The sequence below is a fragment of the Mesoplodon mirus genome (genome assembly GCF_964341445.2).
Source record: "Mesoplodon mirus genome assembly, chromosome: 11".
Lineage (NCBI taxonomy): Eukaryota > Metazoa > Chordata > Mammalia > Artiodactyla > Ziphiidae > Mesoplodon > Mesoplodon mirus.
In genome coordinates, this window is record NC_138987.1 from 31,046,357 (window position 1) to 31,073,212 (window position 26,856).

The window sequence follows — 26,856 nt, forward strand, 5'->3', positions numbered from 1 at the left end:
TTTTAAAAAGTTTTTATTTTAATCCTTCCTAGAGGAATACAGATTTGAATGAAATACATTCATTCCATAAATACATTAGCAGCAAAACCTTCCCACCAAGGTTCTCTCTACTCCAGCCCAGAGGTCGTGCCTTAGAGCAGGAGAGCATGTTCCATCAACCGTCAACTTCAAGATGTGTTTGCTTCTTGTTGAAAGCAGGAGATGCATGAGAGAGACAAGGTGAAAAGATCAGATGGGTAGATGAATTACGCTGGGACCCTGAAAACACACCCTCGTGGTGACCATTTAACCTTCTGCACTTCCCAAATCCTTTGGCATCCACCATGCTTAACTGATGAGGTCCTTCATTGCAGACAACTGGGAAGGCCTAACCTTGCACATGCATCAATATGTCATCTGTCATTCTGAGTTGGCAACGTTTTAATGGTGTCTTGATCCTTTTCATAGGGTAAGCTAGATAGGAAGGATCATTCCCTCCTTCCTTCCATGGGCCAAGGTACCACTTTGCCAGCTGAGTCCACATGTCCTTGTTATCAGGAGACAATGCAGCAGGCATTACTTGGCTTGCTACACCCCCAGATCCCCTTTGTCGGGGTGCTGGAGGCTTCACTGGAGACAGAGACATGTCTAAACCTACAAAGACCTCTAAGGAACAACCACCAGATCTCTTACCCCAGCTTACATCAAAGCTAGTTTCTTGGACAGTGGCCCAGGCATCTCTCCTTTTCTTCTCTCCATCAGTGCCTACTGCCTGGCTGCTCCCTTTTTTATCTGCCCTCTAGGTATCTGCTGAAATTTTGGGAAGCAAGATCTACCCTAAACTCCCCAGCAGCCAGGAGAGATTAAGGTAGGTGGTGCTTTAAACTTGTTAGCTGCAGTCAAGAGTAACAAGCTTACACGTTGTTATATTCCAATCCATTCTGGGATGAGCTTAAGTTACAAGTCTGCATAAAACAAAACACCAGAACCATAATCAGGACGACTGTAAGGCAGGGACCAAGTTTAGAGTGCTACCAAATCAGTGGGTTGGGAGAAAAATGGAATAATGAAAGAATTTAAAATAAATCTGATTTGTTTGGGCAGAGAGCAGCTCTGACTCGGGCATAAATGTATCACCCAATTATGTAAATAAAGAATAGATCTCAAAAGTTGACACTTTCCTCCCCATACGCCACTTAAAAATAGGATACATGCTCTTTTCTCAATCTTTACTTAAAGTGTTTTCAATAGGATACTCTTCTATAAGTGCTTTATCCGTTCCCATTTAGTCTGTTTTGACTGTTGGCTGGAAGGAAATCAGAAATTATTTTATATAAAAACCACAGTAGTGGATAACTGGTCATGTGTGTTTTTCCCTTTTGTATTTGCCATCCGAACCAGCTGGCTTCCTTTTCTTTCATTTATGTGTAGACAGAGCCTCGTCTGCGGGATACACAGCACTGCTAACCTGGCAGCCTTCGGCCCCCACAGGGTCCGCGAGCTCCTCCTCCTCCGAGTCGTCTTCCTCCTCCTCCTCCTGCGCTGATGAACTGGAGGTGGGCCCTTTGCAGGTTTTCAGGTGTCGGGTGAGATGATATTTGGTTAGATAAGCCTTTGTACATTTTTCACAGACATAATCCCGTTTTCCTTCATGTGAATTGAGATGTTTCTTTAAGTGATTGGTTCTCAAGAACAGCTTATCACACTTGGGGCACTTGATCTGGCGTTCTCTAAGAGGAACACAAGAAAAAAACATTTGATTTGGGGTTACAAATGACAACTGAGGCACACACTTATTCTGCACAACCTCAGACCTTTGTCAGAGAAGCTCTACCAGTGTAGAATCAAAATTTTTTTTTTTTACAGATGTATCATATAGAAGAGTCATAAAACGTTTGTAGTTTAAACACCATAGACTGATTTTGCTTGTTTTAGAATTCTACGTAAGTGGGATCGTACTGTATGTATCTCTCTTGTTTTGCTTCTTTCACTCAATATGATGTTTCTGAATTTCAATCAAGTTGCTGTATCAGTAGTTTGCTCTCTTCCATGGCTGTAAGCTACTTACAAATATACCACAACTTATCTGTGGCACTGGGTCTGTCTGTTGTTAATGGGTATTCTGGTGGTTTCCAGTTTTTTATCACCACAGGCAAGACTGCTATGAACATTTCCACACTGGTGTGTGGATTTGCATACGCATCAGTTCCTCTAGGGCAGGGTCCGCGGCCTGTTAGGAACCGGGCCGCACAGCGGAGGTGAGCAAGAGAAGCTTCATCGGCCGCTCCCCATCGCTCGCATTACCACCTGAACCATCCCCGTCCCCCACCCGTGGGAAAACCGCCTTCCATGAAACCGGTCCCTGGTGCCAAAAAGGTTGGGGACCGCTGCTCTAGGGCATATACTCAGGAGAGGCATAGCTGGATCAAAGGATATGTACATCTTCAATTTTACTAGATAATGCTATGCTGTTTTCCAACATGGCTGTACTGATATACACATCCATCAACAGCCATTTGAGAGTTCCCATTGCCCCACATTCTTACCAACTGGAAAACTCAAATTTGAAAACATTTGCCAATTGACCAATACACAATGGTATCTAACTATGGTGTTACGGTAGCCCCTACAACAAAAAATTATCCGGTTCAAGATGTCAGTAGTGTCAAGGGTGGAGTAAACTTGGCCTAGACATTTAGAGCTGAAAAGAAAGCTCTTTTTAGGGATCACACAGAGCAGGAATTTTTTAACTCTTTTTTTGAGCAGCTGAACCCTATGTCTTAATGAAAGTCCAATATGTGAAGCAAATAAAAGGGGGTTAAAATCCTTGATGGAGTGTGAGGGTGCAGTGGAAAGTTCTGAAGCCCGGTCTCCTTAGCATTTCTACCACCTTCTCCCAGCAGGATGTGGCAGAGAAGAATTCTGTGGAGCTACAGGACAGGGAAAACTCAGTCCCTGCCTTCATGGAGCTTACATTCTAGTGGAGGACTCACACCATAAACAAATTAAAAATATATAATGTGATATCAGATAGTAATAAATACTATTAAAAAAATGAAGCCAGGTAAGAGTGACACAGTCCTGTTTTAGATGAGATAATCAAGGAAGGCCATTCTGAGGAAATGACGAACTTAAGCAGAAACCTGAATGAAGTGAGGGAGGAAAACACGGAGATATCCAGAGGGAGAAGTTTCTAGGCAGAGGCAGTACGGTGCGAAGGCCCTGATACTGTGTTCAGTATGCTGAAGTAGTAGCAAGGGGAGGCCCAATGTGGGTAAAATAGAATAGTATGAGAAAAGCAATAAAAGATGGAGTGGGACATGTAGCCAAGTACCATTACCACATCAGGAAGGGACTTCTAGTCAATGAAGAATCACGACTGGAGATATGCACAATCTGACTTATGTTTTAAATATATCACTCTGGCCACTATGGACGAATACAGCATGTGTGTGTGGCACCTGTGTGTATATCTGTGTTGGGGAATGGATGAGGAGAGAGAAGAGCAGCAGGGAAGTCAGCTGGGACACTAATGAAGTTGTCCATAAAAAAGATGCTGGTGGTCTCAACCAGGCAAGAGCTGAATGAAGGAAAGAATGGAAGACTGAGTTGAGGATGACTCCAAGGTGTTTGGCTTGAGCCACTGGGATGAATGGTGGTATCATTTTCTGAGCCGGTGAACACTGAGGAAAATCAAATTTGCTGGGTTAATACGAAGAGTTGAGGTTTGGACATATCAGGTTTGAACTGCCTAGCGGACATCCAGAACTCAGAGATGCTGAGTGAATGGTTAGTTATATAAGGTTGGAGATATAAATCACAAAGCCACAGGGCTAAGATAACCACCTAAGGAATAAGCACCCCACTCTTACTCTCAAGTTCCTTTCTTAGAGGAAGGCCAAAGTCCCATGCCTTATACTACCAGGGGAACACTGGGAGAGGAACAACTCCTACATTTGGCTTTAGGGGCTATAGTTCTTTTCTAAGCAGATAAATAGAATGAATTCCAATACTAATATATGCATTTTGAAATGCCTAAAAGTAAAGATACAAACATCTGAAAATTCTACCAATGATCTCTATAGGAAGTCTCATTCAAAAATATTGGTTGGGGGGTTTCCCTGGTGGTGCAGTGGTTGAGGGTCCGCCTGCCGATGCAGGGGGCGCGGGTTCGTGCCCCGGTCCGGGAGGATCCCGCGTGCTGCGGAGCGGCTGGGTCTGTGAGCCATGGCCACTGGGCCTGCGCGTCCGGAGTCTGTGCTCCGCAACGGGAGAGGCCATGGCAGTGAGAGGCCCGCGTACCAAAAAAAAAAAAAAAAAAAAAAAACCCAAAAATATTGGTTGAGGAATTCTCCGGCAGTCCAGTGGTTAGGACGTTCACTGCCGAGGGCCTGGGTTCAATCCCTGGTTGGGAAACTAAGATCCTGCAAGCTGTGTGGTGCAACCAAAATGTATATTTATATATATATATATATATATATATATATATATATATATATATATATATATATATATATATATAGGGTGAATGGTGCTTCTTTTATGAATGACTTATACTAGCATAAAGTCTTGACAGTCCGAAAACAACTTTTATACCATGGGAGTTTGCCAGAGGCTTATTATATTTTGTCATCATGAGAAAGTGTCCAGATCCACATTTAAGAAAATTGTTTTCACTGGTCAATATCTGATAAAGCCAATTTCCAACCCAAAAGGAGATAAGCAGTTATGACTAATCTCAAAATAATTTCTATTTCATTATGCTGTAAAATGGCTACCATAAAAGCAAGTGCAAATTCAAGCATCACTTGAAAGAATAGAAAGTCAAGGTCAAGGAAGAGAATAACTCCTTTTTATGTGTGGTTTTCAAGAAGTAACAATACAGCCACTTGCCAGAGATACTGTGAAACAAGTCTTTCATTTGGATCAACTCAGTAGCACTCAACACTCACTGGACATTAGACTCACTTGGGGAGCTTTTTAAAATACCAAGGCCAGGGCTCTACCCCTGACCAACTAAATTAGAATCCCTGGAGCTGGGGCCCTGGCACCAATCACTGTTTTTCACATTTCCCAGCTGATTATCATGAGCAGTGTTATCGGTTGGATATTTGTCATCCCCCACCCCCACTCCTAAATTGGTATGTTGAAGCTCTAACTCATAACGTGATGGTATTTGGAGGTGGGGGCCTGTGGGAGGTAATCAGGTTTAGATGAGGTCATAAGGATGAGACCCCCATGATGGGATTAGTGCCCTTATAAGAAGAGGAAGAGAGACCAGAGCTTGCTCGCTCTCTCCACCATGTGAGGACACAAGAAGGCAGCCATGTGCAAGCCAGGAAGAAGGCCCTCATCAAAACCCAACCATGCTGGCACCCTGATCTCGACTTCCAGCCTCCAGAAGTTTAAGAATATAAATTTCTTTTGTTTAAGCCACCACCCGGTCTATGGTATTTTGTTATGGCAGCTCAAGCTAATATAAGCAGCTAGAATAAATGATCCCAGAGATCTCTTTCAGCTCTAATTATGTACAATCATATCTAATATTTGATAATTAGTGTGTCTAATTTCTAAAATTTCATACTAAGAAAGAAATCACTTAATGAAGACTTTGTTTTAAAAGGTCATTTTGAGAGTTTGGGATATAGATTCAGACTCCTTGGATGTTTTAGTGTTTCAGGTTGCACTGTGGCTATGAATCAGATAAAAGAGCTGATATGAAAGCAAAATATTTATCTAAAACCCATAATAAGAACATAGTTTCCATTTTTTATGGATTTCTAAATAATAATTCAAGCTAATGTTTTCTCCCTCTTCTAACACTTGCTAAAGGCTCTGGACCACAAAATCTGTTCTCTTCTCTCTACTACTACTGTAACTAACACAGGCTGGGCAATTAATTACACTTGGATCCATGCAATAAAATCCTAATAGGTCTCCCAATACTTGGCCTTCTCCTCCTTCAATCACCCTTTCCTGCTGCCAGAGTAATCTTTATAAAATGAACATCTCAAAAAAAAAAAAAAAAGAACATCTCACCATGACATTCTTTTCCTTAAAACCCTTCAATGCCTGTGCAAGAATGTGAATACACTTAACATTACTGAACTATATACTTAAAAATGGTTAAGACAGTAAAATTTGTGTTTTATGCCATAATTAAAATACACACATGCACGCACACAAAGCACAGAATAGTTCCTGGTACATAGGCAGGAAAAATGCTTCGGTGACTCTCCATTATTTCCAGAATGAAATTTAATTTTCTTAGTTGGATAAAAGGCTCTTCATGATTTGGCTGCTGCCTCTCTCTCCCTCGCTCTCATATACACCCAATGCTCTAACTATAAAGAACCACTAGCGGGACCTCCTTGGTGGTCCAGTGGTTACGACTCTGTGCTTCCACTGCAGGAGCACAGGTTCGATCCCTGGTCAGGGAACTAAGATCCTGCATGCCGCACAGTGCAGCCAAAAAAAAAGAAAGAAAAGAAAAGAACCACTCGCATTTCACAGTACTTTTCGCATACTCTGTTTCATCTGTCTAGAACAGTATTCTCATCCCTTACCCTTCACTGTCTCCCTGAATAACTGTAATTTATCTCCTTTAATGCTTGCTCCAACTACCAGGACACTTTCCCAGGACACTGCAGGCTGGGCTGGGGCCTCCTCTCTGGTCTCTCAGGACCCAGCGCTTACCCTGACATCTGCAACACAGTACAGCAATTACTCTTCTGTCTCTTAATGCTCTCCGAGCTCTTTAAATCCAAGGACCGTCTCATCTTTGTATTTTCACCACTTAGCACAGTGCTGGGCATCAAGGAGGTACTTAGAAATTTCTTAAATTAATGAAATGATGTTTTGAAAATATGAAAAAAAAGGAAATACAGAGAGTAGAGGTGAAAAATAAGAAAAACAAACAAGTGAAATCTTCCAGGATAAACCAAAACGTTAGTTTTCCAACCTCTGCTTGGCTACGCGGAACACAGGAGGCACCGACGGGTGCCAAGGCAGGAGCCAGTTGACAAGCCTCGTTCCCCGCCCAAGGGGCGTCGGGATGCAGGCGACTCACTGTGTGTGGATGAGCACGTGCTGCTTGAGGTCCTGCCTCCGCATGAACAGCTTGTCACAGTAATCACACTTGAGGTTCTTCTCGCCCGTGTGGATAACCATGTGGGACTCCAGGTGAGCCTTCTGGGTGAAAGACTTGTCACACAAAGTGCACCTGTAGTTCTTCTGACCTGCACATCAACCCGAATTACCACACCGTGAATAAAACTGCCACGAGCATTCTCAGGATGAAGAGGCACATTGTATGGGTATGTGACAGAGGCAGGAATAAAACAGAACTGACTGTAAACTGGAACTTCACTTTCTGGGACTGTCTACCCAGAGCCACTCAGAGCCACTGAATTTATATTCTGTGACCAAAGCCAGTGAAGGTAACAAATCTGACCTCCTAGGACTGCTTACACACACACACACACACACACACACACACACACACACACACACACACACACTTTTTAATGTTTATAGCTAACACATGATATAAACTCTGGAAAAAAAAATCACTTATAACCCCAGTGCCCAACTTAATTCAACTACTTCTTTTTAAAAACTCATGAAATCTAGTACTTGCCTATAAGCAAACATATTTTTACAACCTACATTTTAGTATTCTTTTTTAAAACATCTAATATAACCTCATAAACCGGGGATGAAATAAAATCCTTTTAAGAATGCAGAAATAGGGACTTCCCTGGTGGCTCAGTGGTTAAGAATCCGCCTGCCAATGCAGGGGACACGGGTTCAAGCCCTGGCCCAGGAAGATCCCACATGCCGCGGAGCAATGAAGTCCGTGCACCACAACTACTGAGCCTGCACTCTAGAGCCCGCGAGCCACAACTACTGAGCCCACGCACTGCAACTACTGAAGCCTGTGCACCTAGAGCCCGTGCTCCGCAACAAGAGAAGTCACCACACCGCAACCAAGAGTAGCCCCCGCTTGCGCCTCAACTAGAGAAAAGCCCACACACAGCAACGACCCCACACAGCCATAAATAATAAATAAATAGATAGATAGATAGATAGATAAATAGAAATAAAGTTACTCTAAGTCAGGGGTTAGCAAACCTTTTCTTACAGGCCAGTCAGAATCTTAAGCTCTGTTGGCCATATGGTCTCTGCTGCGACTACTCAGTCTTAATGGAAAAGAATGAGGAAAAGTTTTACTTTCAAAGATTTGGAGAATGAATGACCCAGCCAAGAAAACGAAAACTAAAACAGTTAATTTATAGCAAAGTAAAAAAGTAAGTGAAAAAAATAAGTGCTAAGAGAAAGGGGTTGGTTTGTATGGAGTTTAGAAAATAGAAACTCAACAAATTTTGGCAGTGTTTACTGAGCAATATTCAAAGGAAAGAAACTGGCTGTGGCTGGTGACCAGGGGTGAGCTCTAATGGGAGGCTCAGGCTGTTTCTGTTGAATTCCCTTTAGGTCCAAACACATACATCAACTTCCTGATTATTAACTGCATTTTTCCAGTCACCTTCAAACTATGGTGGGGGCACCTGGAAAGTGAAGCATCTTAATAATGAGAAGTAATACTCTCTGAGGAGGCACAGTTATCCCAAGATTTATGACCCCACAAAGTCCTGCTGGCAGCCAGCTGGATTCTTTCTAACATCTGATCTCAACTCTACCTGCAAGACTATCTTGCTGCCAAGGCCTTACTAATTTCTAATTTTGCAAAATTCCACTTTGATGGTCCAACACAACTTACCTGTATGTATCTTGAGGTGGGTCCGCAGGTTGCTGGGATCACTAAAAGCCTTGCTACAGAAATCACACTTGTGGGGCTTCATACCCATGTGACCCATAAAGTGAACATGAAGTTTGGAAGGAGAGATGAAAGCTTGGGGGCACATGGAGCACTTCCACTTCCTTTCTTTGCTGTGGCTTGGCCCATGGCTGCTGCTGTGGCCCTGGCTAGGAAGATGGTTATGGATGTGGCTGGTCAGGTGGGCTTTGAACTCTGTATAGGAACTGCACTCCTTGCCACAGTTACAGAGGTGCACATCTGGGTGTTCAGGAACACCTTAAGAGAAAGATTATTCAATGTCTCCTGATACTTAAATTTTAAAACTTGTTGATATTAGTAATTGTTGCTTATAATTCTCCCTTCTACCAAAATTTCCAGCTTGCCCACTACCTGTAAAATTAAAACATCTTGTTCAATGCTCTAGTCCCAGCATCTCAAATAGTGTGTCAGGCACATACATAGGGAACACTTGGTAAATACTGGATTATAAGGCACCTTTCCTAGGCAAAAAACTTAAGATTTTGTAGTATACACAAACTCCTAAACATCACTTGTCATCATGACACAGTGCAAGAAAAAGCCTATGAAGGTTAAACCAACTCAAGAAGCTTTGCTGTCCTTTATGAAATTAAATTGTAATGGTTCAAAAGGAACTTAGGAACTTCAAATTCCCCAAATCAAAGTCCTAACACAAAAGTTCATACTGCCTGGTCAATAACAATTAAGCTTATGAAGAATCTCACGGATTTTAACACTTTTAACATAGGGTTAACATACACCTGCTTTTACATACACAAAGGTATGTGATTTGTTTCAGCTTACATGTAAATCATTACCAAAACTTTACTACTGGTCCTTGGTGCTTTTACTATGCTAGATTCATAGCAAACAAGTCTTACATAAACTTACCAATCTGCTGAGCATAATCCCGGCTGTAATAAAAAAGCAGTTCATTTTCAGGAGGGATATCTTGTGAGGTGCAGAAATAGATTTTTCCATCATGGGGATAAGCCACCAAGTTCTGCTCTTCCCGATTCCTAAGTTATCACATTTAACAGATGAAGCATATTAAATTTATTTTATTAATTAAAAAAAATTTTTTTGGCTGTGCCACACGGCTTGCAGGATCTGTCTCCCGACCAAGGATTAAACCCAGGCCACAGCAGTGAAAGCCCAGAATGCTAACCACTAGGTCACAAGGGAACTCCCATCAAGCATATTAATTTTGAAATATATACTAAACACATCATATCCCTACAGCAAAATCCTATATGAAAACTTAGATGTACTATTTCTCTGGGTCATTTCTCTAATTCCCTATACTACCTATTAGGAGTAACTTGCATAGAAACAGAATTCTTACTTCAATATCGTCCTTTATAGTCAGAAATACTACAGTCTGTTACTGGAAGAAAAATAAATAAAGTCTTAAAACAATATGACAAAGACACAGAAATAGACAGCTGAACAAGAATTAACCACAACAGCAGCCTAAGGGGTTCACTAATAGCTAATATAAAGAAAAGGTACCCACTTGCAAGGTCAATGGTAATTGTACCATTCCTTACTGCATTAGTAAGTTGAATAAACTGTTCATAAAACAAGGATAGTTTCTTATATTTTGATTTATAATAACCCTTAGTCAACAACTACTGGGGTGAAGAAGGTGAAAAGCCTTAGGCTTTAAGGTATGTTCAGATATCACTGTGATTTGGATTCTTCGATTCTTTCCTATTTTATTCAAAGCTTCCTACTGAAAAACATCCGAATGGTAACTATTTCTTTCATCCAAGTCTACTCTTACCTGGCTTTGCGCACAAACATCATCCAATTACATTCATTTTCGTCAGTTGTAATGATGCAGAATTCTAGGACACCACTGTGGTATATCTGTCAACAAAAGGCAAACACACACATCAGATGAACTGACAAGTGATACACAATGCTACTAAGTTTAGTCTAGCAATAATCTCATTTACTTTGCAGCAGGTACCAACTTTCCTAGTCAGTGTGAAAATACATGGTTGTCTTCTCACATGTTTGTCATTTCACCAGTCCCCCTATTTCCAGCAATACAATAAAGACCACTAGAGACCTACAGTTAGTGCTCAGTGTATAGAATCATGTTGCTCTTGATTATTCACATTTTGGCTTCACTGGAAAAGACATAAAAAACAGTCTACTTGTCTTCACCACCTACCACATGAATGGACATTAAGGTCAGAGAACCACCTCTTCTCATTATTTCTCCAATGCACGTAGCATTCCTCTATGTTTACTCCTGGATACCACAATTAAAGTCCCCAATGCCAGTGGCACTCTACCTTTCCAACTATCATAAGACCCATTTCCCCCTTACTTCAATTTTTGCAGGCATCATTCTCAACCTATTGACTAAGATTGTATATAAACATGTTATAGGAATAGCTGTTTATATAAAAAACTTAAGTTTCTAGCCCCTTCCGTTAGAAAACTAGAGAAATAATCTTAGCTTCCAATTCTAGAATTGTTTCCCAAGCTAAATATTTGAGGAATGTTTTAGTTGATTACAAAATAAGACTTTCAACATATAAACAAAGTCCATGGCCTCAGCTGCCACAAGTAATAAAAATGAATAATCATTGGGTTAACTAACAAAATGGAGACTAAAACAGTTTACCTTCCATATTCAATACCTGATGTTTTGCTATGTATAATAAGTTGGCTACCAAGAACAGAAAGAATGTACTATTAAACGACTGATAAGTGAAAGGCACTGTATGAATCTTGGCTAAGTTTGACTTCTACATTGCTTTTAACTACCTCATTACAGTAAAAGCATCCAAAAGTCACAGAGAAGTTTCATAAACACTGACCTTCCAGATATGATTAACCGCCTTGTCTGTCCATTCTGCTACTTCCATGGAGTGACTTTGCTGGCCAATAAGAGGCCCAAAGCAAGTCCGCACAGGAATGGTTTCTCCAGTCCATACACCTATCAGTGGAAGGACATGAACTACACAATCAATGATTTAAACATCTAATCAGATAGAGAAGAGAGTAGCTTAACTCATGCAAAGAATCTTATTTTCAATGAACCTCAGTACTACTGATATTCTAGCACTCCTGAGAGGTAGATGTCTTAAGGGTTCTATCCTATAAATAAGGAAAAAGTAACAAACAGATTAGATACGGGCTCATAGGGGCTCAGGAGAAATAAGCAGAGTAAGAAGCAGTATCAGAAATTCCTGAACCCATTTTTATACACAAGGAACCAAACCATGTCCCTCCAAATACGTTATTTTGGAGTTGATACATAAAAAAGACTAGAGAACATCATTCTATCATAAAAAAGTAAAGCAATTACTATAAAATAAATCAAACTTCTAAGCTCACTTGTGCTTAAAGCACTGCTCTTTATTATCTAAGCTGTTTAATGCTTTCAATTGACCCAAGCCTAAGTTACACCTGAAAGAATAACGAACCTAGTATTGTATTTTCAAAGAATGGCACAGTGATTCAGATACCATGTGAAATTCCGATGTGGATAAGCATACTTTGGCAGTCTACCTTTCTTATTACCTTTTCCTAAGGAGTATTAGGCAATTTACAAACACCTGACGTAAATATCTTTAGTGATAAAAAAGTTATCAACGGTGAATTTTCAATGTTTTATAAAAGAAACTTAGTTTCAAGGAGTGCTTTGTCATGATTATTGGTAGTGGATGATCCAGCTGGAAATAAAAGTCAAGTCTTCAGAGACTCAGGCTAGGCTTCTCTCCTCTATTCAGTTCTGATTCTAAGAAGGGGGAACTTTCCCAATAAAGTTTTCAACTTGACGTACGGCTGTCACCACTGGACCAGACAAACATTCCATAAAAGGATAAATCTTCAGCTATAAATTGACTTCTGGGTCAACCAAATAATCACTAAACTATACACATCCACTTTTACAACTTTACCCTACAAAGGAAGAAGAACCTCTGATGGGGTTTTATGGTTCCAAGGGTCTTACCAACATCTGCTCCCACAATTGACTGGCGGAGAACAAGCTGCTTTGGGAGAGAAAGCCTCGCTCTGCTCTCTATTGGAGTGTCAGGAACAAAAGTCACCGGTCCATGATCTGGGCAGTCTGAGGGATAGGCTCGGTCACAGAGAGTGCACCCTGCAGATGGGAAATTCGAGACATAAATGGGGTCAGTTCTAGCAGGCAAATGAATGACCACCTGCTTTTTTATTTAAATACACTAAAATGTAACCAGTACGAAGCAAGGTTCTAGTAGAAATTCTCTGATCAAAGAACCACTTTCTTACACTAAAATATATATCCACTGTTATATCTCTCTTCAGCAATATTTGATATTTTTCTTTTGATCCAACTGGACAAGTTTTCTATTCAGTGCATAAGAGAAAGACTGATCAAAAAATAAGCCTACGTTACTTCAAGAATCAAGTATATTATTCGTTACATTGAGTATATAAGTAATACCTTCAGATATGATGTTCTAAAGTCCAAAAGATTCCAATTCTACCAAACTATAAGAGGAAACTGAGTTGAAATGCTGTAGCGATGCAAAGCCAAAACAGAGATGACAATAGAGCACAACAAAGTCAGAGCCAGCTGCACCACTGCTCATTTGCTTCACTGTTAACAAACTGGCTGATCACACTTTGATGACAAGCTCTTAAGACAAAAAAAATATGCAACCTGCTCTTTGTAACAGCAGGTGAATCATATTCTTGCAGACATATTTCCTTAACATTCTTAATTCTTATTGTTCATGCGGTCTTTTTGCATTGTCAGAAAAAATGCTGAATTCATATACTGTTTTCTGTGCTTACTGTAACTTCACTTTTACAAGCTCAGGAGTGTCCTCCTTCTCTATAAATCTTTTGTTCTATTCTTTTACTTTCCTTTCTCGCTGTTACCTTAACAGTAGTATTCATGACCCTATTTAGTCAATGATTGTGTTCAAACTTTCCAAATTCATTCACAAAATAGTTGTAAATACATAAACCTTAGAATCACAGCCTTCTAGGTGCCTTTTTCTCCTAAGCAATCCATTAGAAATTACCACTTAAACGGCATAAAATATCAGTAAGTTTTCATATTTAACCAAAGCAGTAATAATATATTACTTCTTCGAGTACTACTTGATTAAAAATTCTTTGAATATCAGACTAGAGATCCCCTACACTCTATGAGAACTTATTCTCCAGTGCTCTTAACAAGAAACGATGTTAACTCTTCAAACAAAGGAGATTCAGATTTCATACTGCAAAAAATGCTTACAGGTTTCCTTCAAAGATATACAAATGGCCAATAAGTACATGTAAGATGTTCAACATCATTAGTCATTAAGGAAATGCAAATTAAAACCACAATGAGATGCCACTTCACACCCACTACAATGGGTATTAAAAAAAAAAAAATCTTGGCAAACATGTAGAGAAAATGGAACCCTCATACACAGATGCTGGGAATGTAAAATGGTGCAGCCACTTTGGAAAACAGTCTGGCAATTCCTCAAAACGAGGAATTGCACTCCTAATATATATCCAAGAAAATTAAAAACATATGTTCATACAAAAACTTGTACATGAATGTTCCTACCAGCATTGAATATAATGGCCAAAAAGGAGAAACAACAAAATATTCATAAAAGATAAGTGGATAAACAAAATGCGGTATATGCATACAATGGAATATTCTTCTTCCAAAAAGAGGAATAGAGTACTAATACATGCTATAACATGGATGAGCCATCACAACATTATGCTGGAAAGAAGCCAGACACAGCCACGTAATGTATGATTCCATTTATATGACATGTCTAATAGGTGAATCCAGAGAAAGTAGATTAGTGGTTGCCTGAGAATGGGGGGCAGGGGTGAGAGTGACTGCTAATGGGGTTTCTTTATGGGGCGATAAAAATTTTGGAATTACACAGTGGTGATGGTTGCACAACCTTGTCAATATACTAAAAACCACTAAATTGTACACTTTAAAATGCATATGTGAATTATATTACACATGATCTAGTAAATTTGTCTTATGTTGAAAAAGCAAATGGCATGTCACACAGAATACCTTACTGAAATTTACTTCTATAATTAACTATCTGTGAAATCTTGGGAAATACCTTAAGTATTATTAGGCTAAGCTTACCTGTAAAATACAGAAATGACTGTTTCCTTACTTCAGGAAGATGCTATAAGAACCAACAAAATGTCTATATACTGTTTGGCTTACCTGAGGAAAAGGCACCACATTAATACAAAGGACAATACAAAGGCAAATAAAAGTTCCAAAGTCTAGTTACTTTCTATACTCCCTTAACACCTGACTAAACCTGTTAAGGATGATGGCCCTTTCTATCAATATCTCCAAAAGAAAAAGGCTAAGCACACTCACAAATTGTAAACAAGGTTGCCATATTTTCCTTGTTTGAATTGGAGTCTTCCATTTGCAGTGAAGGTGGTACAAAAGAAAGACTGTCTGAAGACACATCTACATGACCTGTCCCCATAGCAACCTCCTGGGTGATGGAGGAGACAGCCACAGGTTCTAGGCTTAGGCCAACTTCATGGAGGGAAACAGATTCTAGGGAGGCGAGGTTGTGTGAGGTAGAGAGTGCCACGCTTACAGAGTTGGTGCTCATGGCCACGGTGTGGATGGAGTCACTGAGGGCACTGTCAGACATCCCGTTGACCCGACTTGCAATGTGGTCTGTCTCCATGACCACAGGGAGCTCCAGGCCATTCCCATGAATGGGTATCACACCACCATGTCCTACAGTTTCTGCTGCAAGGTTGCTGCTCACAGAATCCACAGACAGAGGTTCATGACTTCTGGAGCCATTTGGGATTTGGGTATGCTCGCCTGCAACACCATCCATGGTAAGCTCTTCTGCCATTCCATCTGTAGAGATTGGGCTGGTGACCCTAGAGACGTTCTCCATAGTGATTGTTGTGTCCAAGGCCACCTCATGGCCATCAGTGGGATGAAGACTTTGGGCACCATGTGTGTTCACAGAGCGAGAGTCTATTGAAACAATGCCTGGTTCTATTCCAACATTTCCATTGGATTGATAGGGATCTAGCGCTGAAGGGTTATTGGTGATAGATAATGCTGTATTACCATCAACATTTATAGAGTTAGGGTGGATATACTGAGGAGGTGGTCTGTCAGCTAAATAAGATAAAATGCCTGAGAAAAGGAAAAGATGAGATATCAGGAATTTTTCAGTATACTGTTAAATATAAAGAATTCCAAATTCCTTACAAATGTAACTAAATTAAAATAATCTCCTACCTATTTCTTTGGTTTGCTATCTATATACTTTATAAATAGCAACATACATATACCACAATTCAGTTTTTCCTGTGAAACTCAGAAATCATAAAAAATTAACTATGTTCCTTTGAAGTCACTAGAAATTAATCACTTATAAATGCTGCCTTTAATATATACATGGCTGGAGTTCCTGAGTCTTAAGATGCTGAAATCTGCTCTATAAGAGTTAAAAGGTAAAATCATTTAAAAGCAGATTTTCCATGTGAAAAATAAAAATTAAATATAATTTTTAACTTATTAAACTATCATAAAACATTAGGCTCTATTTAAAACAAGTCACAATTATACCTGCTTTATTAAAACAGAAAAATATATTTGAACACTTGTGCTTATGAAGATGTGGTGAAATGGTACTTGCTGCATTGCCAGTAGGAGCCTAAATTTCTAAATCCTCTTTGGAAAGTATCTGTAATAATAACCTCAAAAATGTTCATACCCTCTTGCACAAGAAATTCCACTTATGGTAGTCTCCCCTAAATGCATTTCGTAAATATTATACACAAAGACATTCATATATGGTAATTAAAAAAACTGGAAAAAACTGTCCAACAATAAAGATTGATATAATAAACCATGGAATATCCACTCAGGAGAATATAATGCGTCATTAAAAAGGATAATTATGAAAACCACATAGCAGTTGGGAAAAATAACTATGTAAAAATAGAGAAAAATATTAAGTAAAAAAAAAGGGTACACAATTGTATAGGAAGTACTATATAGTGTTAATTATGAGAAACAGTAAAAACCTATACATAAAAGACAGGAAGGAAGTACACCAAAAAGATGGACGATGGGACTATGAATGATTCCCCTTCCTCCTTATTTGCTAAATTTTTTGAAATGAATATATAATACTTCTAGAATAAAAATTCAATAAACCTTAATTTATAATAAACAATGACACTGTAAGCAGGACATGTGGTTGATAGGAATTACAACTGCAGAATTATAAAAACTGAACCAAGGAGATGATAGAGATGAGAAAAATTGTTTATGTGCCCTTAAGAAATTAAGCTTAGTCAAACTGCTAATATGTTATCTATATGTTCTAAGAGGAAAAGTACATAAATATGAACAATTTTTTCCCACATAGATTAATATCTAATAGTGACAAACAGAAAAAAGTGTTATTCAAGTCTTGAAGAACTAAAGTTAAGAGTTGGCTGAATTCTTTCTTCTAAATTCCTGAATAACTATAACACTTACCAGGTAGGATGGTTCTGAAGTAACTGCTCTCAAGGTGGGGGTAAGGTGGTGGAGGTAGGGTGTAGTTTCTTTCAGGTAACCCACACATCACCCCTCGATCCCCAATACCCATTGGGAGCATGAGAGACAAAGCAGAAGGCAGGGAGCTCAGGGAGGGACCCAGGTTTGGAATCGCCACTGGCAGCCCTACAAAAAAAAATTTTTTTCCTCCATTAAAAGTAAGTATCTTAGGGCTTCCCTAGTGGCACAGTGGTTAAGAACCCACCTGCCAGTGCAGGGGATATGGGTTCAATTCCTGGTCAGGGAAGATCCCACATGCCGCGGGAGCTACTAAGCCCGTGTGCCACAACTACTGAGCCAGCGCTCTAGAGCCCACGAGGCACAACTACTGAAGCCTGCGTGCCTAGAGTCCGTGCTCCGCAACAAGAGAAGCCACTGCAATGAGAAGCCCGCATACCGCAATGGAGAGTAGCCCCCGCTCTCCGCAACTGGAGAAAGCCCGCTCACAGCAATGAAGACCCAACACAGCCATAATTAAATTAATTAATTTTTTTTTAAAGTAAGTACTTTAAAATTCTGTAATCACTTGCTCAACTCTTAGGAAGGTTTTTGCAATGGGCAAAAATCTCACCTAGCAGCCCTTTACATCCCCAGATAGGTAGTGTTGTGCAGACATCCACAAACAAGTCCTAAATTTAGTCAAGTTAGTTTTAAAATGCCAACTTGATCATCCAGTTGTCTATCGCTCTTAAGTATCAAAGCATTTAATTACAATTAAACACCTAGTTTAAATACAATTTAAGAAAACAAATTATTTAGAGATAAAAAGAATGGGAAGAAACATACCAAAGTTCAAAGAAATATATCAAAGTTCAGAGTGGTCTCTGAGTAGTGATAGAACAGTTGTTTTTTTTTTTTAGAATTTTATTCATTTACTTATTTATTTATTTGGGTCTTTGTTGCTGCGCTCAGGCTTTCTCTAGTTGTGGCAAGCGGGGGCCACACTTTGTTGTGGTGCGTGGGCTTCTCATTGCGGTGGCTTCTCGTTGCGGAGCACGGGCTTCAGTATTTGTAGAGCGCAGGCTCAGTAGTTGTGGCGCAGCACTGGCTTAGCTGCTCCGTGGCATGTGGGATCTTCCCGGACCAGGGCTCGAACCCGTATCCCCTGCACTGGCGGGCAGATTCTTAACCACTGTGCCACCAGGGAAGTCCCCAGAGTTTTTTAATTTATTTTTGCACTTTATTATATTTTCCATTTTATATGGTGAAAACATTTCACTTAAAGATATGCTTCTGGGCCTCCCTGGTGACACAGTGGTTAAGAATCCGCCTGCCAATACAGGGGACACGGGTTAGAACCCTAGTCCAGGAAGATCCCACATGCTGCGGAGCAACAAAGCTCATGCGCCACAACTACTGAGCCTGTGCTCTAAAGCCCGCAAGCCACAACTACTGAGCCCGTGTGCCACAAGTACTGAAGCCCGTGTGCCTAGAGCCTGTGCTCTGCAACAAGAGAAGCCACCTCAATGAGAAGCCCGTGCACCACAACGAAGAGTAGCCCCTGCTCACCGCAACTAAAGAAGGCCTGGGTGCAGCAACAAAGACCCAGTGCAGCCAAGAAGATAAACTAATTAATTAATTAATTTTTTTTAAATGCTTCTACTTGGAAATTAATGTAAAGCTAAATGTAAAACTGTACATACATATTTTCATATAATCTTTTGTATATATGCTGTACTTCATGATTTTTAAAAATTTGCACTTTATATTTACCTTGGACTATATCTATCCGCAAGTGCTAAAGTGACCCTGTGCCTACGTATCATAATGAACAATCACCAACTTGGGCAGTGCTGATCCGCATTATTTTTGCCAGTGGCAGTATTTTTTAATAGGTTTTTCCTCCTCAATAAGAGTGTCCACTAAATGGAATGCCTAAGAGATAATCAAATGAGTTAAGAAGTAATAAATTTTTTTTAAAATTTCTTTCGTGGACACTAAAAGAAATATGAAGAGACCCTAGTTTCGACAAACCTCATCTAACGGCTGCATATTAGTAATTAAGCAGGTAATTCTCTATAGAGAACTAAACAACTTAATAGATTTAAAATACTCTTAAACATTAACTCTTACTTTGATAAAATCCAATACATTACAATGTCAAAGACCGAAGAATCACTATCTTGCCACTGTAAGACTCAATGGCTTACTTGTTTCGTTTCCATTTCAGTAGAAAGAAAAAATTGAACTAGCCAGATAAAAAGGTTTTAAAAGTACAGCGATGGGGAAAAACGAGCTTTTCCTATACTATTATTCTGTCCCAGTACTGAGGCTCAGGGGGAGTTCTATGTAGGAGCTCCATCTCTGAAACCTCCTCTTTGACCATAATTCTACGCCTGGTGTGTTTGCAGTTGTTGCCAGTTTGATATCATAGAAAATAAAGCTGAATTTCCCATGTGTTCTAGGAATAGTTATTACAGTAACTTTGATTCTCTCCTAATAACCCAGGGACAGAAATGCCAAGGGGGAAAACAGATGAAGGGGTAACCCTAGATAAAATGCCACATCAACTACAGCTCTAGACAAAAGGCCACTAACCCAAGAAGAGAACAACCAGAAAAAAACCGCTACTCCTATTCTATCCATTAGGGCTTCAGTACTCTAGAAAAATTGCTGCCACATGTGGAACCACCATTTAGACCTGCTGGGCTTCTCCCTTCCACTCTTAAAGGGGCTTTGACCCCCCTGTAGGCTCCATTTAGGACTGATAATGCAATTAAGTGCTGAAATTCAGTCACTCTCTCTTACCACTCACCTGGGGCCGGGATGGCATTGTGAGTGGGTGAGGCAGCCAACCCCAGGTGACTCCCTGAGACTGGCAAGGCATTGCTCACAGAGGATGAAGTCAGCTGCTCCATCCCCACTGGGCTCAGGTTCATTTCATTCATCCTAAGAAAGAGCAGACACAACCAGTTATGCAAAAAATTACCTCAGTGACTCTTAAGGTACTGAAGAACCTGAAACAATGGAGGTGGGGAAATGGGACTTAACCAACTATGACTTCACTTCTATGCGCGCAGCTCCCTGATAACTAGTGTCATTGGGTTTCAGAGATGTTAACTCAGCCGTCATATAGCAGAAACAGGACTTAACTCAGGTGTGCCTTGCTCCAAACCCTAAGCACACTATCTAAAGCAAAGTTTGCAATCCTTAGAGCACACTGGCAACGAGGGCTTGTTTTTTAAATTCACCTAAGTTTTTTCCTTCACAGTATTTAGTTTCTCCAACCGGCTTATTACTTCAAACCAGGAGTTTTATAGACAGTCTGTTTTAACTTACTCAAAGAATTTTTACTAATTCCTTTTACCAGGAGTTAAAGTGATACTGGGTCTGAATTAGATTACCAATCATGTAAAGAAGCACCATATCTTCTCCATGGATCAACATTTTATTAAAATTCTGTATAGATACCTTAATAATTAATCAATAATTTTAGTAATATCCTCCACATATCTAGGTTCATTAGGTAAGCTTTGCTAGATACTTTATAAAAAATTACTTCATGGGCTTCCCTGGTGGCGCAGAGGTTGGGAGTCCGCCTGCCGATGCATGGGACATGGGTTCGTGCCCCGGTCTGGGAAGATCCCACATGCCCCGGAGCGGCTGGGCCCGTGAGCCATGGCCACTGAGCCTGCGTGTCCGGAGCCTGTGCTCCGCAACAGGAGAGGCCACAACAGTGGAGGCCCGCGTACCGCAAAAAAAAAAAAAAAAAAAAAAAAAAAATTACTGCATATTTGCTCACCAATTCTTCAAAATAAGGTAACCAAGGAAACAGAGGCTCAAAGAGGGCTTGTCATATGCCCCAAATCACACAGCAATGAAATGAAAGAACACAGATCATGCTGCAAAATACTGTCAAAAAGTTTTTCAATACACCAAACTTTTTTTTATCTAGAGACCATTTTTGGCTGAAGAATCTGAGAACTGCTTTTTCCATAAAATCCAATCTTGTAGTGCCATTAACAAAGTCATCAGAATAAGAGTATACTGATTTGAATAAGACACTACTAGAGATTGTTATCAGTAAGTATTAGTTCCTATGTCAGAATTTAGAGACTGCCATATTATAAACAACTCCAAGAGGCCAGCCAACAGGCTATCCAATGGAGGTCACCAGTGACCTCCAATGCTTATACTGAGTTATCACAGTGATGCAAGTTCGTGCATGTGCACCTATGTACATGGGAGGGGTGAAGAACAGGAAGGGGAATCAAATCGGTCTACACACTCCTTAGCAGTGAAGGCAAAACTTAATAGGTTTTTAATCTGAAAAATGGCAATATCAGCTACCAATCAACATGAAAATAATAATAACTAATACTTATTACTCCCTTACTTTAGGTGTTAGGCACTGGACTAAGTGATAACATGTAATTACCTCACCTAATCCTTATAACTACTGTGAGGTAGGTATTATTCTTAATCCCACTTTAGAGATGAGAAAATTGAGACTCAGGCTAAGAAACTTAACCCACAATTACATTAACTAGTAAGTGGCAGAGTCGGGATTTAAATCCAGGTCTGCCTAATTTAAGAAACTAGTAAGTCGCAGAATTGGCAGTTAAGTCCAGGTCTGCCTAATTTAAGAAATCTAAACTCTTAACTATGACTAGAAAAAGACAATTACAATAAAAGAAACTTTGCCTTTTACAGTTCCAACACTTATGATCTGTGTATTTATATTGTGGAGTATGTTTAAAGTCCCACATAGACCTATTCCTGAATTATTCTCTATCCATAAGCTTCAACCTTACCCCGGGCTAGGTGTCTCATACAACTAGGCTCCCAGACGTTAATAAAGTGTACAAAGCTGAGGGCGATACCCTATATAGAGTAGGCATTCTGAAATATGTATTTGATTTGGATGAAGCAATGCAAACTCATCTTTACTAGAAAGACAACTAGCGTCACATGGCAAATGAGGCACACCTTATGAAAGACAGCACATTAATATCAGTATTTAATTATGCTATAAAAGAATGCAAAAATCCTTATAGCCTAAAGAAACGAGAGCTAACAATTTTGAAGGTTTCTGGGTTTGGGGTGGTTTAAAACAGACTTTTCCTGTGACTTTTTATAGCTACAAACATTAACTAAAACTTTAGAACTACCTAAAACTTTAGAACCACTGGAGAAGTAATGGCCTACAAAAAACTGGTTACGATAATTTTTTTAAGTACAATTAAAAGTCTGTAACTTCAAATTCCATGCTGAAAATTTCTGAGTATTAATCTGTGCCCCTAATCTCAAGATAAAAATCAAAACGGTGCTTCTAGGTTGACTCTTAGGCCTTCTCAAACCAGTTCAAACCGGAGTTTAATGTGAGAGGCTCAGCAGATTTCTGCTTTGTTGTGAGTCACTAAAATGTGATGATCTCAGCAGCCATAAACCAAAGGTAACTAGTATCCCACAGAGAGAAAGCAGATGAAGGGAATTTACAGTATGAGCCTCAAAAGACTCCCTCATTCCAAAGTGCAATTCTATTCTATCTCCTTTTCTCATATGGGATGCTAGGAAGCAATCTTGGGAGAAGGGCCAGAATCAAGATACTAACTAAGCTCGCTCTTCTTCCCTATGCATTCATTGTAGAATCATATCCTTCATCTTCTCTAGTTTATGTGACCTATGTATGAACCATTTGTTTATCTTAGGACTTTTTCTTAGAATGACATATAAGAAGCTAACTGAAATGCAGCCACTTTGCAAATGCAATGGACAGTTTCAGTAATTTGGATGAACTTTTTTTTATCTTCCTCATCCTCAACATAACAGCCTATGAAAGGGCTCATAAAGAATGGACAAATGTAACTATTTCTCTGGCACACTTCTGTACTGTAGTGGCATGGTACCACAAAGTACTTTCAACATTAACACGAAGCCTGCAGAATTAATAACTTAATTTCTCTACATTACCAGCCAAGCCAGACGGTAACCAGCAAAATTCAAGGTGAAACATGGTGATGAGCTAAAAACACACTTCGAAATCAACACACTTCGAAATCCAGATAAAAATATTATTAAACGCGCAAATAACTCAAAGGCAAGGATAAAGATGTCCAACGAGCCAACAATCGACGTTATGGCTATTCGGAACAACTACTCACATTTGGAGTAAATCAAGTTTAATGAGAGTATATTCAACCCAATACTGGTTTCTGGATGTCTTGTTCCCTTTGGGACAAACCCACTTGCCAAGCGCACCTGTAACCTGCCCAATGGCACCAAGAACAAAAGCACTCTTAAGTCTCATTTGCCAAATGTCTCCCAAAGATGTCACGAACGCTGAGCCCACCAAGCTACTCACCTGTGATGCATCTGCTGGCGGCCAAGTGTCAGAGAAAAGCGCACACGGGTGGTGGAGAACCGGCATCAGGGTTTGCGCTCCAGGGTCACGTGCTACCGCATCTTGCTTACAACCGCTGCACAAACGCGGCCATTCGTCCCCGGGGCCGCCCGGGGCAGCCCAACTTCTCCCGAGGGCCGGCGGCCGCGCACCCCGCCGCGAGATAAGGCATGCCGGGGGACACCCGGGGCCTTTCCTCCAGAAGCTTCGGGAGGGGGGCTACCTAACCTAAGGGGGAGGACAAGGGCGGTCACCAAAACACGGGAAGGATGCAGCCCCCATCCCCTCGCCGCCAGAGAGCCCGGGCCTGCTGACACTGCCTCCCAAGGGCGGCCAAGTTGCCCGCTCGCCGGCATGGGGCCCGCAGGCCGCCCTCGCCCCGCCCTGGCCGGGCCCGCGCGCAGCCCACCTGCCGGCCGCGCGAGGGTCGCGCACGCCTGCCCCACCGCTTTCTTCCTCATCCGGGCAAAGCTCGCCTCGGGGCCCTCCCCGCCAGCACGACCCCCCCCGCCCCGGGGGCCGCTCGCCTAATGTTTCCCGCCCGGCCCGGCCAGGCCCAACCCGCAGCGTCCTCAGGGCCGCACCCTCCAAGGCGCGTTTCCGGCTCCTCAGCCACTCTCGGCGCCCGCCGCCCCGCCCCTTGTGCGTGCGCCCCTCCCCGCCGCGGCCCGCAAGCGGTGCCAGCGCACCGACTCCCCCTCCCCCAACCCACCCCGTTCCGCGCTTGCGCGCCGCGGGACCCGGGCCGGAGGGGGCGGGCCGTGAGAGGCTCGGCCCGGAACGCCTCATCTCAGACCGGCTGGGTCGAGTCGAGCGCCGAGCGATCGATCCCGTTGCTAAGTAACCAGGGCTGATGTGCTCGCAGGGAGTGAGTTCTGAGTCTTATAAATCCACCAGATTCAGGATTTCAGTCTTCCTGGCATTCTCCTAGTAGGAAAGCGTGGGTCCACGCAAACCCACAAGATTTGCAATAAGGGACTTAACCTAGAGGTGTTGGTGGTGTTGCCCAGGAGGAGTTGAATATCCCGAATATTTGTCGTCATACGTTACATCTGAAGGTTGCTCAGTTTCCTTGCTTGAAGTCATAAAGAGTGGTGTTTGGGATTTTGTACAAATTTCCTTCCCCTTCTCTCTTTGCCGTTCGTTCCCTACTGCATGTCAGGCACTGTGCTAAGCCCTAGGGATACTGAGATGGCTTTAAAGGAAAGTGGTCCAAGTTCATGAGGATTGGACATTGAAACTACAACACACACTACCTGGTAGCTTCCATTCACCAGCAGAACAGCAGAGACCCAGGAATTCCTCCTTTCATTCAGAAGACATTTACTGAATTACATCTCAAACATAGGATACAAAATAACACGCAGGTCTTGACTTTCAACAGCTTGCAATGTAGTAGGGACCGGTGAGTTTTGAAAATTCAGTCTCCTGTGAAAGATAGAGGCACATACAATGTTTTGGAGGAGAGCCTGGAGTGGTGTCAACTCACGTAATGTCTCCCTTCCTTTACTTCTCAGAAGGAGAAAGAACATTCCAAGTTGAGGGAACTATTCACTGAACACTGGCAAGTCACGTTGGTTTTGCTCTCGTTGACAACAGATATCAAAAGAAACCTAAATCAAGAAAGTCATCATATCACAACTAAGTGAGAGACAATATTCCCTAAAATGTCACATCAAACCTGGGGCCTAGGGAGCGATGATGTCTTACAAAGCCTAAATAATTTCATTCTGGTTTTCCATGCCTATTCTTTTTGAACAATTTTGTTAATTTCAGAAGTGTATGTAAAAATCAGGTCAGATAAATGTAAGAGCTAAAACTATAATAATTACAGAAGAAAATATAGGAGAAAATCTTTGTAATCTTGACAGGATACAAAAATCAGGAACCACTAAAAATTTGACAAATTGAACTTCATCAAAATTAAAACTTTCGGTCTCGAAAAGACACTGTTGACAAAATGAAACGTCAAGCCAGAGATGGGGAGAAAATATTTGCAAAACAAATATCTGACAAAGGACTTTTATTGGAATGTATATAAACCCCTTTAAACTAAATAATAAGAAGGCAAACAACCCAACTTGTTTAAATGGGCAAAATGTTTGAACAGCCACCTCACCAAAGAAGATATGTGGATGGCAATTAAGCACACAAAAAGATGAGCAATTATTATTGATTAGGGAAATGCAAATCACAACACAATGAGATAACATTACACACATCCTAGAGTGGCCAAAATTTAAAAGGCCAACCGCAACAAGTGTTGGTGCAGATACAAAACAACTGGAACCCTCACACTTTGCTGGTGGGGATGCAAATGCTGTAGCCATTTTAGAAAACAACTTAGCAATTTTTATACCACATGATTCAGTAATTAACACTTCTAGGTGTTTATCCAAGAGAAAATACAAACATATGTACAAAGACATGTACACAAATGTACATAGAAGCTTTATTTATAATAACCTCAAACTGGAAATAACCCAAATGTCCATCCACTGGTGAATGGATAAACAAATTAGAGTATATCTACATAGCGGAATACTATTCAGTAATAAAAAGGAAAAAGCTATTCATAGGTGAATCTCAATAGCATTAAGCTAAGTAAAAGAAACCATACACAAAAGACTACATAATATGTGTATCCATTTATATGAAATTCTAAAAAAGGCAAAACTGTAGTAATAAAAAGCAGGTAAGTGTCGGGGGTTGAGGATGAATGGGAGGAATGAGACTGCCTGCAAAGGGGCATGAGGGGACTTCTAAGGGTGATGTAATTACGTTGATTGTGGGAGTGGGTATATGACTGCATACATTTGTCAAAATTCATCAAATAGTACATTTGAGATTGATGAGTTTTATTGTATGTAAAAATACCTGGAGTAAACAGTTCTCAGAGCTTTCTGAGATGGATGCTCTTCCTGGGTTATAATCCTCAAATTTGGCTTGAATAAAATTTTCCATTTCTTTCTTTTAAGAAAAAAACAGGGCTTCCCTGGTGGCGCAGTGGTTGAGAGTCCACCTGCCAATGCAGGGGACACGGGTTCGTGCCCCGGTCCGGGAAGATCCCACATGCTGCGGAGCAGCTGGGCCCGTGAGCCATGGCCGCTG

At 40.9% G+C, this 26,856-nt stretch overlaps 1 protein-coding gene across 5 annotated transcripts; it reads right to left on the bottom strand.

Moving 5' to 3' along the window:
- On the bottom strand, positions 1-24,476 carry PRDM4 (PR/SET domain 4). 5 transcript variants are annotated; one of them, XM_082634475.1, is made up of 12 exons: positions 24,458-24,476; positions 23,707-23,973; positions 20,158-20,291; positions 17,343-17,528; positions 15,192-15,986; positions 12,792-12,941; positions 11,653-11,792; positions 10,602-10,687; positions 9,707-9,834; positions 8,759-9,073; positions 7,049-7,217; positions 1-1,709 (listed from the first exon to the last, which is right to left on the bottom strand). In XM_082634475.1, the coding sequence occupies exons 2-12, from the start codon at positions 23,715-23,717 to the stop codon at positions 1,397-1,399; spliced, it is 2,427 nt and encodes an 808-aa protein (XP_082490601.1). In that variant the 5' UTR covers positions 23,718-23,973; positions 24,458-24,476; the 3' UTR covers positions 1-1,396. The 5 variants fall into 5 exon arrangements, with proteins under 5 accessions (XP_082490601.1, XP_082490600.1, XP_082490602.1 ...); XM_082634474.1 differs by lacking the exon at positions 24,458-24,476 and adding an exon at positions 24,330-24,411; XM_082634476.1 differs by lacking the exon at positions 24,458-24,476 and adding an exon at positions 24,155-24,318 and having other exon boundaries at positions 11,653-11,771.
- Positions 24,477-26,856: the final 2,380 nt, after the last annotated feature.

Bases quoted from the DNA above. Each gene is read 5' to 3' on its own strand.
- PRDM4 (XM_082634475.1), bottom strand. The intron at 15,987-17,342 runs GTAAGTGTTATA...TCCTTTTCTCAG, and splicing joins CTTCAGAACCATCCTACCTG to GCATTTTATCTTATTTAGCT. The intron at 10,688-11,652 runs GTCAGTGTTTAT...TTTTGTTGACAG, and splicing joins CGGTTAATCATATCTGGAAG to ATATACCACAGTGGTGTCCT.